The 15,398-nt window shown below is 52.8% G+C and overlaps 1 protein-coding gene across 1 annotated transcript in view; it reads right to left on the bottom strand.

Annotated features, from left to right (window-relative positions):
* The window catches only part of AJAP1 (adherens junctions associated protein 1), a 128,255-nt gene that overhangs the window by 65,399 nt on the left and 47,458 nt on the right, over positions 1–15,398 (bottom strand). The window contains exon 2 of the mRNA XM_025354496.1: positions 5,585–6,381. Coding sequence (XP_025210281.1) covers positions 5,585–6,381 — 797 coding nt within the window. The remainder of the gene's footprint in view (positions 1–5,584; positions 6,382–15,398) is intronic.

Genomic DNA, 15,398 nt, shown 5'->3' with positions numbered 1-15,398 from the left:
GTTTAGGATCTTTTGTAGCGCTCCAAGCACTCATTTGTCCTTTGATTCTCTTATCCCAATTAAGCCACTCAAAACTTTTGAAGTTCATGAGTCATTTGCTTCATATATCTTTAAATTAAGGACAGATTCACTTCCCTGGTAGCAAACACCCAGCAGTTAATTAAAAGGGGCTCAGCATTAAAATGGCCATCGCAGCTTTAAACCAAAGGGGAAGAGGACGTCTCTCCCTGTGACATCTGCTTCTCATTTTCTTCCACTCCAATTCTAGTGTTTAGAAAATATTTCACCATCATGAGGCTTGCTCCTAAGGTTGGCTGTCTTACATTGATGCTTAGCTCAGCTGACCACTGGGGTGCAGAGAAAATGACACCAGCTTGTCACCTGTGCTTACAGAGGGACATACCTAAAGGACATGGAAGGCCCCCCCACCCGCTTCCACTCGGTGACAAGGACAAAGCAAACTTGGAAATCATCCTTAGAAATGCATGAGTGAATTCCAATGTAAAAATTTCCAGGCCAGACTTGGATGACATCTGAGCCATCTCATCCTTGAGCTGCTGGATGTCACGAGTACGTGACTGACTGAACAGAGGCAAACCCTGAATGACGATGGGAACCTAGAGGATTTCGGGGCCCCTCCTGGGTGGCGAGTTTTCTGAGAGACAGAACATGAGCTTGGGAAAGCGGCAGATTGGCCTGAGCAGGCGCGAAAGTCTTGGGGCCAGGTGCCAGCATGCAGGGTTTAGGAAACCTACATTGAGCACTAACTGTAGACCAAGTACTCCTTCCCCAGGCATTCCCACAGTGGGCATATTCAGAAACCCAAATCAGTTGGCTTGAATTCTCCACAAGTTTCCTTTACATGTTTTGAGATAAAAGCTCAGAAAATGACTTTCTGTTTTTCTCCCAGGAGACTCTGTGATTACAGATTCGAAAACTGATCAGCAAGAGAGCTGTCATAGAAGGCTGGGGCTGCACTGTGGGGAGCCTCCTCCCTGACCTCAAGCTAGCTTCTGACCCATCTGACGGTCACACTGTGCCAGTGCTCACATGAGGCTGGAGCTCAATGCCTTCGTGAACCTGCGCCAGGTGATTTTCCATCCCAAGAGGTTCCTGGCTAGTGCCATCTATACCTCTGCACAGAGCGCCAAGGTCAGGGACGTGGCTGCAGGAACTCATCAAATGACCCCTCAATAGAGCAGTAAAGGTAGTGGCAGCAAATTAGCACAATGATAACCATCATCATCATCACCACAATTATCATCATCATCATCACTATCATCAGCATCATCACTATCATCACCATCTCAATTATCATCATCTCCATCATCACCACCATCATCATCTGTCGTCACCATCATCATCACCATTTCCACCATTACCATCATTATCATCACCATCGTCATCAACACCATCATCATCACCATTTCCACCATTACCATCATTATCATCACCATCATCACATCACCATCATCACCACCATTTCCACCATTACCATCATCATCACCATCATCAACACCACCATCATCACCATTTCCACCATTACCATCATTATCATCACCATCGTCATCAACACCATCATCACCATTTCCACCATTACCATCATTATCATCACCATCATCAACACCACCATCATCACCATTTCCACCATTACCATCATTATCATCACCATCATCAACACCATCATCATCACCACCATTTCCACCATTACCATCATTATCATCACCATCATCACATCACCATCATCATCACCATTTCCACCATTACCATCATTATCATCACCATCATCATCAACACCATCATCATCGCCATTTCCACCATTACCATCATTATCATCACCATCATCATCAACACCATCATCATCGCCATTTCCACCATTACCATCATTATCATCACCATCATTATCATCACCATCATCACCACCATTTCCACCATTACCATCATCATCACCATCATCATCAACACCACCATTTCCACCATTACCATCATTATCATCACCATCATCTCCATCATTATCATCCTCATCATCACCATCATCATCACCATCACCATCCTTATATTAACAGCAGCAGGTACATACTGAGAACTGTTATGTGGCAGGCACTGAGTACTTGGCATGCTCTGTCTCACTGAATCTTTACAACAACATTATGAGATGGTTAACTTTATCATCCCCACTGGCACAGAGAGGACAAGCAAGTTGCCCAAATTTACACAGCGATCATGAGCTGAAGCCAGGAATTTGAAGACAGGCAGTGGGACTCTTAACCATTAACCTGAAACACAAAAAGATTTCCCAATTACTTCATAGGTAGGGTGAATCCTGACAGGGAACCCTTTAGTCATTCCAGCAGCTATCCCAAGTAATGTTACTTCCTGAGAAATTTCAGAGTGCCCCAAGTCACCAGCCACGTTTCCTCTCTGCTCCCAGCTATCCCAAGTAATGTCACTTCCTGAGAAATTTCAGAGTGCCCTCAAGTCACCAGCCACGTCTCCTCTCTGCGCCCAGCAGTACCTGTGCTATAGACAGACAGAAAAATATGATGTGTCCCTTCTAAATATTTCTCTGCAGAAACAAAAATAAAATTTATAAATCCCCAAATGTGATACCAAAGATCTCTTTTTGGACAGGTGAAATTCACTTAATGGATGTTTCATCCACCTCCTAAAACTCCAATTCCAAATTCTGGGGTGCCCCACAGTGAGTGGCAAAGCTTGCTGTGTCTGAGATGATAAGACTCCCAAGTCCCTGGTAGCCTGTTCTGCCTCTGACACTGGCAACTCTGTCCTCCTCAGGCCACTCTTGCTGGGTATAAAAACAACTGATGAGTATGGAGAATTGTTTGGTGCCAGGTGCCTTATTTTATGCTCCGTGTTCATCCATGAAACTCTCACAGCAACCGTTTAGGAAAAATATTTCTAAGCCTCAGTTTTGCAGGTGAAGAAAAGGAAATCAGGAGAGAAGAGACCTTTTCCAGGGTCACGTGGTGACATGCGACAGAGCCCAGATTCTCGCCCAGATCTTCAGCCTTGAGGCAGCTGCTAACTAACCTCAGCAATGCCTTGCCTCCCAGATTGCAGCTCTGGAATCCCCAAGACCACTCCTGCTGCCTTAGATGTCTGAGAAGTGTGAGTCGTGTTCACGTTCCACCAAATGCTGGGGGCCCAGATCTACATCTGATGACTGCCAAGCAAGGGGGTTCGAGGGAGTTCAGCCCTCTGTCCCACCACTCCTTCCATCCGGGGAAGCTTTAACCGTTGTTTTCCTCCCCCCTCCGCCATCCTCCTCTACTTGGGAGCTCCAGATAAGGAGAGTATGCAGCCTGTTCTCAGTAGCCTAAGCAAAGATCTCACCTCCTACATCACCAACCAGTACTTCCCAGTGTCTAACCTAAATTGTTCTTGCTCTGGTCTAATTCATTTACATGGTACCCGCTGGGCTACGAGGAATCCCGTTAGGGGAACCATCCCCGCATTTCCTCTCTTCCCTTTGCCTTGGCCGGGAAGCTCAGGACGGTGGCCCAGCCCTGATGAGCGCTGCTGTAAACCACCTGTTCCCTTCCCTGTGGCCCAGCGTCGCGTTCCAGAATTAAGATTTCTCTGCATTAGAAACAAACACACATATTTTCCTCTTTTTAGATTTGTTTTGCTAAACAAATTAATCTAGCACCAGATTATATTATGAAGAACCATAAATCGCTTCCAAGATAAGCATCTGTCGAGATGGATTAGCAACATCCAATGCACTGTGAATTAATTTGCTAAGCCTACAACGCTGTCCCGGGTGTTTAACTTTAGTAATAACAAATGTAATTTGGAAGAAATGGGAACTTGTTTCCTCATCCATGTCTATACAGTAAGTGACGTATACAGAGGAGGTGACAGTAAGGGAGAGGAGCACGAAATCCTATTATGAGGATGGCTGCTGAGTTTACTGAGGTGAAAACGAACGCTCTGTAAACTGCTAGCAGGCGCCTGACAGTGCAGGATGAACTGCAGACCCCGCGTGTCCGTGGATTCCCAAAAGAGGCTGCCTGGGAGGTAGCCGACGCAGGACCTCCAGAGTCTCTTCCTCCGGAGCCTCTTGCTCCAGAGCCTCTCCAGGCACGGCCCCCAGCATCCGCAGGGAGCCCAGGCTGTGCTTCCATAGAAACGCTGCTCTCTAGGGAACAGGAGCTCAGAATAAAAACCGCAGGTTCTCTTGTCCAGGTGAAGGAAGAAAGTAGGTCAGCGGCTGAAGGACAAAAGCCACCCACCCCACGAAAACCTGTCCAACGACTGCCCGGTGCCTGCCTGCCCAAGATGAGGAGGAACCAGGGCCAGGATGCAGTCTAGCGAGGATGCAGAGGGCCTGGATGCCGCGCCGGCCGCCTGCAGATGAGCTCTGGAGAGCAGTTGTCTTCCCTCCCCTTGATTCTGCAGAGGCCTGGAGGGAGCCTACCGAGCCCACAAGCTGGAGGTTGTGGAAAGCAAGCTGTGAGGAGGCCACAGGGCGCCCCCCGCCCATTTTGCACTGATGCCCTGAAATCTGCATCCGATTTTAAAGTTAGCAAATGTTGCTGCTTGTCTAGAATGTGCACACACAGATCTAGGTTGTGAACTTCTAAGCCAACCTGGCACATCGGGCTGTGCCTGTTAACAGAGGCAGAGAAAACTGGAGGGAGGTGAGGGTGTGCCCGGGGCTCTGCGCTCTCCCCCGCAGGCCTGCCGTGAAGCCTGGTGACATCACTGCTGGCTACCAGTTCAGGGACAAGCCCTGGCTTGGGGGATTTCCAAGGGCTACTCCCTTCAAAGCAAATGGAGGACAACGTATAGGAGGAAAATAAAAAACAACAAAACTGCGCGGAAGGAGATATTCCAAAGCCAGTGAACTGTGTGTGTCCACAGGCAGCTAGGATGACAGCAGCAGAAGAGCCAAAGCCCTTTGTTCTGATCTCCGTCCTCCAAACGCCCTCCTGACACATCCCCAGGGAGCCGAACGCTGCCACCTGAATCGCTGTCTGCGAAGCTTCTGTTAACACTGCTGGGAAGTTCTTCCTTTTAGCTGGCCTCGGCCTTTCTTGCTATTTAAGGCCATTCCTAATCCTTGACCAAAGTCAAGTTGGCAGGCACCTTGCCCCCGCCCATGGGTCCCACACCCTTGAAGACTTTGGAAGACTCCGGGGCAGGGGGATCCTTAACTGTATCACGAGACGAGCAAGCATCTTACTCAAGGGCCGGCCCCAGAGACAAAATTCTACGAATCTGGAATATGTGGCTGTGTGTGGTGGATTCCACCAGTCTGTAATAGGGGTGCAGCACCTGGTGGATTCAGCTGATAACTAACAGCGGCACAAGGGGTGCAGCGCCCACTTCTAGGTACATGCTAAAAAGGGAAACTCTCCCTTCTCACGCCCCCTTCCTCTAAGGCACAGCCTGTATTTGCCAGTCTACACGCATGTGCAAGCTCATGGACACATCACGCCTGCATCTCTTGGAGCCTCCACACGTAGCTTCACCCCAGGGACATCTAAGCTTCTCTCCCGAGTCACGCCCCCAGCCCTCAACCCCAAGCAAACCCAAACCAGAAGAGAGATGGCCGTACCTGAGGCCTCCCCCAGAATCCTTGGGGGCTGGGTGACTTCCCCATTGTTGCTGGGACTGGTGGAAGGCTCTGTTGTGCTAACCCCACCTGGGATCCTTCTCCGGGGATCCAGGGACTCGGTGAACCCCTTAGTCTGCAGCATCATGGGGGTGGCCGTGGTGGTGGTGGTGGTGGCGGCCACAGTTGTCTTCCGTGTTTGTAGGATGGAGACCGTGGTGGGGCCGTAAACGCCCGGAAATGTGTTGGACTCCAGGGCCTCCTCGTCCCCTGTGGGCCCCCAGGCGATGAACTCAGTCTCTGTGGTGGGTCGGCTGCCTCTGGAGTCGAAGCTGCTGAGACCGTCCCCCTGCAGGTGCCTCTTGCCCCTCCTCAGGAGGGTCTGCTGCTCGGGGGCCCCACCGGCCACCGCAGAGGACGAGGACGAGGATGAGGAGGCGAGAGAAGGGTTGGATTTGGCAGCAGCTGGGGGCTTGGCCAGTCCTGCCCTGGGCACGAGGGCGGCCGCCTGGTCCCGGGGCCTGTGAGCCCGTCTGGCTCGGGGCATCTGCATTTGCCCGTGGATCCGCTCCACGCGGGGCGGCCGGGGACTCCACACGGGGGCCGGGACCCGCGCTGGCTGTCCACTCCTAAAACTCCACAGCCGGGGCGGCCGGGGCGGCGACCGCGGCAGGAGCCAGAACTCGGGCCCCGGGCCCAGGGCCTCGCAGGCGGGCAGGTCCACGGCGAGCTGAAACATGGCTATCAGTATCCAGGCATGGCTTCCGAGGGGGCGGCCCGGCCAGCGGATGGACATGGAGCTGTGCGGAGGGGAGGAGAGAAGAGCGGTCAGTGGAAGCCTAGCGGGGGGCACGGGGCCCCGGGGCCCTCTCTCTCCACCCCCTACGGTGACAAGGACACTCTCTTCTTCTCGAAAGAGCTCCTCCTAACTTCAAAAGGGAAGCCGAACCCCTTCCTTCCTTCACTTCAAAGGCTGACTCACGTGCGGTTTATTCATCAGATCTGAAAAGAACAGTGCGGGCTGCAAGGGTGCGGGGAGCTGCTTCCCAGCACCGCGGGGCTGAGGCGCCTGCCAGGCACACAGCTGGCTGGGGGCCGAATCGTCCATTTCACCGGAGGGAAAACCGAGCCTCAGAAACCCCCAGCCTTCAGGTCAGTCTTGACAAGATGACCTGAAAAGACCTGAGTCCCTCCTTCCTTTGGCCCATCACACGACGAGAGGACGTAAGTGAGAGGATGGCAGAACAGGACACCGGCCTCCACCTGGGACCCCAGGGCCAGGCGCTTTCCTCTACACAGCCCAGGCCACCCCCTGCCCACTGGGGAAGCGCCTCTCCAGGTCTAGGAGGAGCAGAGGTTTCAAGCTCCTAGTGTGATCGCAGGCGCTTCCTAGCACTTTGCAAACACCACCCGCTCCCCCTGCCCCTCACCCAGAGCCCGGCATGCATATCATAAACAGGCATCGCTTTAAATGCTGTACATGGGAAGGCTTCTTACTTCTGGCCTCCTCTGGATCGTACTCAGGGAAATGAGATCTGCTCTGGATAAACTGAAAGTTTATTGACGCGAAGTGTTTGTTCTGTTGACATTTCTGCTCCCCCTGTTTATCTGCAGTGCCGGTGCCCTTTGAAACCCTGTTATCCACCTCCTCAGCTCCCCGGAGGGCTGCAGAAAGGGCAAACCCTGTGCAGCCTTGAGGAGGGAGGGGCTGCCTCCACACGCAGCGGGGCTGCAGGGGAGAAGTCAGGGCCGGCGGAGCCGCCCCTCCCCAGTTCACATGGAGCGGTTTTGTCACCAGGTCTGGGGTCGCCTCTGGACCAGTGGACTCTCCGGTGTCACGTGAAAACCAGGGCGCGGCAGAGAGCCACGTGGAAGGACTCAGAGGAGACAGGCCCACGCTCCCTCTTCCGCCGGCACAGATAATTGAGGACTGATTATAGGTGTCATTCAAAGTCATTTCTCGTCACCAGCCTCACATCTGAAAGTTAAAATGAATCCAAAAACCGTAATGACTGCAGCGGGTGGGGTGCGGGTGGGGGGGTCTGAGGGTGTTCAGGTGCCAAGCACCAGCCTGATGCCGCCCAAAGCCAGGCCTGGAAAGCAAGTTGGGTAGAGTTTTTCTTTATAAGGCAGTGAGTGACTTCACAAAGGAAGGAAGCTGTGTGTGTCATTGTAATGCGTGCACAGAAGTGTGTGTGTACGTGTGCATGACTGGGTGTGAGTGTGTGCGTGTGGGTCAAGCTGTGTCAGTGTGCCAGTGTGAGAGTGAACCAGCATACGAGAGTGTAAAGACGCATCTGGGGGTGTGTCCACGAGTGTGAAAGACTGTACGTGAGTGACGGCCAGGGCGTCCGTATTTGGCGCGTGTGAGTGTGAGAGTATACTGTTGTATGACTGTGTCCATGTGTGTCAGCACAGAAGTGTGTGAGTGCATCTATGCTCATACGTGTGTCAGCGTGTATGAGTGTATCTGTGTGTCCCTGAGTGTGCGAGTCTGTGTCTGAGAGTATTTGTGTGAGTGTGTGTGCAACTGTGTGAGTATGCGAGTGTGTCTGTGAGTGTCCGTGCGAGAGACTCTATGTGTGAGTGTGTCTGTGTGGGAGGGTGCAGCTGTAGCTGTGTGTGAACCTGTCCCTGTGGGCACGCCCTCTGTTCAGTACTGAAACCCTTGTGTCCAGGGCTGACTCTCCCTGATATCTGGGGAACAGATGGCCCCCCGGTCATCAGGATGGTGCTCATTACCAAAAAGGACTAATCCCCAAACAATAAGGCTTCAGTTTTTTAATCAGAATAGAAGTGCTTTGCTGCAGAAATGAAGACCTCCTCATTATGCTCATCTTTAGCACCGTGTTTCTGCTGGTGTGCAATTTCTCTGCACTAGCAGCCAAGCTCGGGCCAGGGACCAGGACCACTGTCACCACAAGGAAGAATTTAGGTTAGGGTAAAATTCCCCCGTATACACACTAAGCTAGCTCCTCTGTGGCTGCAGGTGACCCAGCAAGGATGGGAGCTGGTTTAGAATCTCTAGTTCTCCCATGACCTGCCGAGCTGGGTGGGAGTCTAGGCCCCAGGAAGATGAGCTGCTGCTCTGAGCAGGTGCAGGGCCTCACCAGGCCCTGCCAAGTCCCTTCAGGCTCCATCAGGCCTCACCAGACACCACCAGGCCTCACCAGACACCACCAGGCCTCACCAGACCCCACCACACTCCACCAAGCTCCACCAGGTCTTACCAGACTGCACCAGACTCCAACAGGCCCCACCATGCTCCACCAGGCCCCACTAGGGCTCACTAGACCCCACCAGGCCTCACCAAGCCCCACTCCACTCCACCAGGCCCCACCGGCCCCCACCAGACAGGCTGAATCAAAAGCCATGACAAGCAAACCTGCCTGTCATCAGCACTTAGAGAAATATTGCCCCAGGAAATTAAAACCACAGCACCTAAGCCTGTGCCTGCCTCCCTGGCATAACTTCACACACAGGATATTTCTGTGATTTTTCACCAATCATGGCCGTAATTGGTTACTATAGAAACCCCCTCATTTCCAAGACACCCAGCTGTTATGCAGAAAAACCAACCAATTGCAACAGTGGCAGGGAGAGGTCGATTTATTTTTCCTCTTCAAGTCTGGTTTCTTCCTTTTTAAAGTGATTGATTTGTTCAAAGAGGAGAAAAAAGAGGGCAGGTGGGCAACCAGGACGGAGGCCCCAGCCCACCCCCAGCAGCCAAGAAATGTGGCGGGCAGAGGGAGAGCCCCTCCCACAGGAAGATGTGTAGGGGCCACCGCTCCTTTCTGTGCAAGGCCAAGGGCCCCAGGCTCTGTGTTGCCACCAAGTCGGCTGAGCTTCGTGTGCTGCCTGGACCTGGTCCTGAGACTCTCAGGGACTCCTCAGTGAGAGGCTGCATCACTGCAGGAGGAGGATTTGGCTCTATCTCCAAGGAATGCTGAGCAGCACAAACAAGCTCTGCCCTCATCCCTTGGGGGGCTCTGAGATGAGGCAGAGTCTGGGAACGCTCTTCTCACTGATCCTGCTCAGCCTGGGGCTGGACCCTGAGCAGCTCTCATTTCATGATGAACAGGTTCTGAGAGGGCCTCTCCCCACAAGGCATCCATGGCACCGTCAGACATGCACCAAGATGGCAGGCGACCCCACACCTCCTTGGGAGGCAGGCCCTGCAGCATGGCTGCCAACCACAGTGCCAACCGTCAGGAGGCGAGGTTGTGGGGCAGGCAGAGGTGGCACCGGCTCCCCCAAAACTCAAGCATCCACAGGCCCCTTAAGAACATACCGCCCGGCCAGGCACCATGGCTCACGCCTGTAATCCCAGCACTTTGGGAGGCTGAGGTGGGAGGATCACGAGGTCAAGGGTTCGAGACCATCCTGCACAACATGATGAAACCCCATCTCTACTAAACATACAAAAATTAGCTGGGTGTGGTAGCACATGCCTGTAGTCCCAGCTGCTGGGGAGGCAGAGGCAGGAGAATCGCTTGAACCCAGGAGGCGGAGGATGCAGTGAGCCAAGATCGTGCCACTGCACTCCAGGCTGGAGATGGAGCAAGACTGCACCTCGAAAACAAAAACACAACAAAAAACATACCACCCGTGTCACACCCACAGAGAGAGCTACAAGCAGAAAGACTGAGAACATGAAGTGTTGGCGAAGACACGAGGAGACAAGAGACCTAGTATGCTGTTGGTGGGAATGAAAACCAGAATGCCTCTGAGCAAAACAGTTTGGCAATTCCTTGGAACCCTAAAGACAGCAGTGACCCTGCTGCCCCTCTCTTAGGCACAGACATCTGTCCACATGAAAACTTGCACAGGGAGGCCCAGGACCACACTCACAACTCACAATAGCCAAAGCTGACTCAGCCCACATGCCCATCAGCTGAGGAATGGATAAACGGGATCTGGCATTACGTTACAATGGAGTATCATTCAGCCTTTAAAAGGATGGAAGGATTACTTGATCTATGCTACGATGTGGATGCACCTTGAAAACCCTGAGAAATGAAAGAAGCAAGGCACTCAAGGCTACACGGTGCCGGGTTCCATTTATAGGAAATGCACACAGTGACCAAATCCATACAGACAGAAAGATGAGCAACTGCCCAAGGCTTGGGGAAGGGTTATGGGGTAGGGGGTTTCTTTTTGGGGTGACAAAATGTTCTGGAATTGTGTGTGGGGGTAGCTACACAACTCTATGCCTATATGAAACCCACTAAACTGTACATTGTAATAGGTGAGTTTTGTGCCATGTAATTATATCCCAATACAAATCAAAAGGAACATGCTAGAGAATGGGGTGTGTGCAAGGGTTCGGGGGGAAATGTGGAGTGTGTGGCATGGCATCCTGATCCTGGCCCTGGTGGATGGGTGGAAGGCAGAGCGGCCCCTGGAGCTGCAGGCACGTGGGCAGGAGGAAGCCATGCAGACTGAGTTCATCCACCCAGTCCTCGCTGGGACACCCTGAACGTGAGACAAGGTCCCTGCCTGAGCACCTGAGGACCACATCCACACCCTTTGAGAACAGGCGGGGGCACCTCCCTCTCAGCAGCCTCCAGCCTATGATTTTCAAAGAAAGAACAAACTCCTTAGCCACCCCCACCCAGCTGCTTCCAAATGGGGAACTACCGCTTCTAGTTTGTAGCTTTCTTGCTTCTCTTCCTTTTAAATTTTTATTGAAATCGTTTTTCCCCAAGAACAGTTTAATAAGACTTGGTGAATTGAGATTCAATTCAGTACCTTCTGTATATTTTCTTCACAGAAGAAAATCATTGTCAATTAAGGGGACAAAGACATCCCTTCCACTTAAAGTTGCACCTTTCCCCGAGCCAGGAGTGTGCAGGGTGAGCCTCCTGGGAGAAGCTAGTGTCTGCCTTGTGGGAGCACCGGCGCAGACAGAAGCAGGCCAGGCCCTGGAATTGTTCCACCAGGGAACAGCCCAGAATCTTCAGGGTGGGACAGGACGTGGGAGCTGTGCCCATGACCAGTCCACCCCAGTCCTTCCATGAAGACACCCACTTCCTGTGACTCCTCCAAGTCCTGTCGTTCACTGGCTCTGTGGCCTGGGAGAAGGATGCTGCATTTGATGGAGAAGTTAGCTTGGCATGGGCTTGTCGCTTCCCGCTCTGCAAGCCTCATTTTTTCACACCAGTGAGTTGGGGCAGGTGGGCTCTGAGGTCTCCTCCTCCCTGTTGAAGAAGACCTGTGCTTCTACGGTCAATAATTCACACGGCACCGTTAGAAATGATCTCCAGGAAGCAGAAGGAATAGACACAGACATATTTGTTGTATGACACAGCGGTCCCGTTGGCTTTTTGTGAGTTCCTGCTCTTTCGTGGAAGGCCCCACCCCAGAAGTGGACCTCCTTTCCCTGAGGGCCCAGGGTCTACCCCTCGGTCCCCAATGACCCGTGACCAGATGCTTCTTGACTCCCACCTTACTTCTATTGGTTTGCTTCAAAAAAGCTTTTTATTTTAAAATAGTTTAAGATATTCCAAAAAATTCCAAAAGAGCCCAGAGTGGTGCTGGGAACTCATCTCCAGTTACCCCTGAAGGGACACCTCAGATCACGATGCCACAGCATCAAGGTGCGTAACCAGGAACTACACACGTGGCTTGGACTTCTCCAGTTTTCACTTAGCGTCCTTTTTCAGTCCCAGGAACCCACCCAGAATCCCACGTGGCATCAAGTGGTCGCATCTCCTTGGGCTCCTCTTGGCTGTGATGGTTTCTCAGGCTCTCTCTGTGGCTGATGACCTTGACGGGTCTACGGAGGACTGGTCAGGGATTGCATACGATGCTCCTCTTCATTGGTTGATTGGTCTGAAGCGTGTCCTGTGATGAGACCGGCCTTCTGTGTTTTGGGGGATGCCCACAGAGGGGAAGTATCCTCCTCACACAGGCTACCCAGGGCACCTGCTCTCAACAAGACCCCTCCCTGCTGAAGCTGACCTTGAATAGTATTTGCCGGGATGTCTGCCTGGTGCTGTCACTGGGAAGGCAGTCCTGCTCCTTTCCGGAATCTTTGGAAGCAGGTCAATAAGCACAATACGCATTCTTGGAGGGGGAGGGGTTCTCATTAAAAAAAAAAAAAAAAACTCTTCAAAACTTCCCCGTTTGGCAGCTGGAGCAGGCAGGAGGGAGCAGGACTGGCTAGTGTACGCGGGTAATTCTCCACAATACAGTGGATGGGGAACAGGGCACTATTTTTCCTTTCCTTAACACCTACCTTCAATGTTCCAAACGTTTCTGGGCTTTGGAAACATACAGGGCGCTGTGGGGAGAAGCAGGGTGAAGGGCCCTAAGCTGCCCAGGCTCCATCTAGAGGGCAGAGAGCCTGTACGGCCAGGGATTCCCAGCCCAGGGAGCTCGGGAAGGCAGGAGCGGAGCCTTCTTGGAGATTTGTTCTCAGGGACATTCAGATGCATCTTCTCCTGAATATGGCAGCATATTCTGTTCTTTGCAAAGACAAGAGATCAAGGGGCCTGGGTTCGGGGTCCCCCGGAGCTGGTGTCAAGCCCTCTGTGACTGGGGTTCTGTGCTGACCCAACTCCTGACCTTTGGGTAGGATAAAACCTCCTACCTTGGGAAGGAAGTACTTTGGGCCTCTTTCTCACCATCCTAACCTCCCGCTCACTGATAAGATATGAGTTCCACCAGGAAGAGAAAAATGATGTTAGGTGGGATGCAAGATTTCACTTCAGATGTGAAAATGGCCTCGTTATCCCTAAATTCTCCTCTAATTCCAGGTTCCCTGGTGGTTCTGCCCTTGAGAGAAAGGGGAAGTGTCTCCCAAAGCAGATAGACTTCCATCCCTTTCCCCTTCACACAAGAACCTCTGACTCCCCCAACTCAAGAGCAGGCTCTCTCTGTGTCCCCCTGAGTCACCACCAGGATGGTGCAGATGGCTTCCCGCTGAATTTCAGAGCAGAAACCAACCCCCTCTACTCAGGGGACATGGCCGTCCCCCAGTCTCAGTCCCCAGCCCTGGCGCAGGAAGGAACACCCACTTTCTTCTGCAGTCCCTGGTTCAATTTCCCTAATGAAAACACATTAAGCCATGATTCACTTTCACGGCTTTCCCAGCCTGATGTCATTGTAATGTCCCGTCAGAGCCACTCTGCGCTCTACCTCTTGATTTAATATGATTAAAAACATCCCTCCTTTTTGGAAGGGAGCTCCAGGTTGCCTAGAGGCTTTCATCATCAGAGGCCCATTGGCATCCAGCGCGCACGCGATACTTGACTCATGGAGAAGCAGTAGCGTAGCGATGACTCACTTGGTTTGGACAGAAACCTCCAGAACCACAAGAAGGCTTTCTGAATCCCATCACGGAATCTCTGGCTACTGTCTTTCCCCAGAGCTTGGAAATCAGCCCTGGTTGTCTGGGGTCCTCCCAATGCCCCATCCCCAGGACAGCAGGTCTAACTCCTGCTCTGAGATCAAGGCCCACAAAGCTTCCCCAGACAGCTCTGGGAGGTGGCCCAGAACCTGGGGTGGTCCCAGGACAGTGTAGAGGAGAGCACCCAGTGGAGGCTCCTCTCAGGAGCCAAAATCGCCCCCTCCCTGCCCCGGCACAGCCAGGGGTCACACTTACAAGGGGGGGGGCACTCCCTGCAACTCACCCGCTGGCCTCATCGGGAGCCCCAGGACGCCCCAGCTGGAAGGGACCATGACGGTAGTCTGGCCCAGCAGTGAGCTAAGTAAGTGAAGCCAAACTCTAACTGACCTCCTTTCCACAGAACATCTTGGGAACCGGTGGATCGTTATTTTGCAGGCCATACATGACAAAGCACTAATCTTAATCCAAACCTGGTTAATGCCAGTGTGAGACCCCAAAATGGAGTGGCCTGACTCAGGTCACAGTGAGCTGGCCTCCAATATGGACTCAGAGTCTAGGCCTCGGGGAACCTGAGATCTCTGCTCAGGAATGAAGTCCCGACAACCCTGCAGCTGTAGGAGCAGGGACATGTTAGAACCCCGGGGACGTGTCAGAACCCCGGGCACACGTTAGAACCCCGGGGACGCGTTAGAACACTGAGGACATACTAGAAAACTAGGGCCAAATCAGTAACTCCTGTGACCTGTAACTTTGAGGACTACTTCCTGGGCAATCTATGAATGCCTGTGCACGGCGGGGTGCTGGGGGAGGAAGGGGAAGGGAGGTGAAGGTGGCTGTGCCCTGTGGGGAGGGACATGGGGCATGCCTTGTGCCTGGTAGGTGCCAACCTGCATCTACCCAGCATCACAGCCCAGCGGCACAGCGGGCCTCAGTGAACCGCATGGCCCCTTGCAGAAGATGGTAAAAACGGCATCCTGTGGTACCGCAGACCATTTAGACACATCACCAGTTCTTATCTAAGGGTGATTTTACCCCTCAGGGGACATTTGGCAATATCTGGAGACATATTTGGTTGTCACTATTCAGGTTTGCTACTGGCATTTAGTGATAGAAACCAGGGATGCTTCCACATATCCTGCAGTGTAGACAGACCCTGCCACAAAGATCAGAGGGCCGAGGCTGGGACACCTGATGGCACGGGCACCACTTGCTCCTCCCAGGCCCAGTAAGGGAGGAATGATGGTCTCATCTCCAAGAGGAAAGAGGCTTGCAGGCCCTGCAGCTCTCCATGGCTGACCTACAGCTGCTCCCAAAACAGCATGGCGTGGGGGTGACACGAGACGGCTTTGGCGCTTGGCACTGCAACCCGCCAGCTGCGTAAGCATGACTAATCTGTGTAACCACCCTGTGCTTCGGTTTTCCCACCTGTACACCTGCCACCGAGTGGCAGGGGTGTGCGGGAGA

This window comes from Theropithecus gelada, chromosome 1 (assembly GCF_003255815.1).
Source record: "Theropithecus gelada isolate Dixy chromosome 1, Tgel_1.0, whole genome shotgun sequence".
In the NCBI taxonomy this organism is placed as follows: domain Eukaryota; kingdom Metazoa; phylum Chordata; class Mammalia; order Primates; family Cercopithecidae; genus Theropithecus; species Theropithecus gelada.
This window is presented reverse-complemented; position numbering and strand designations above follow the sequence as displayed.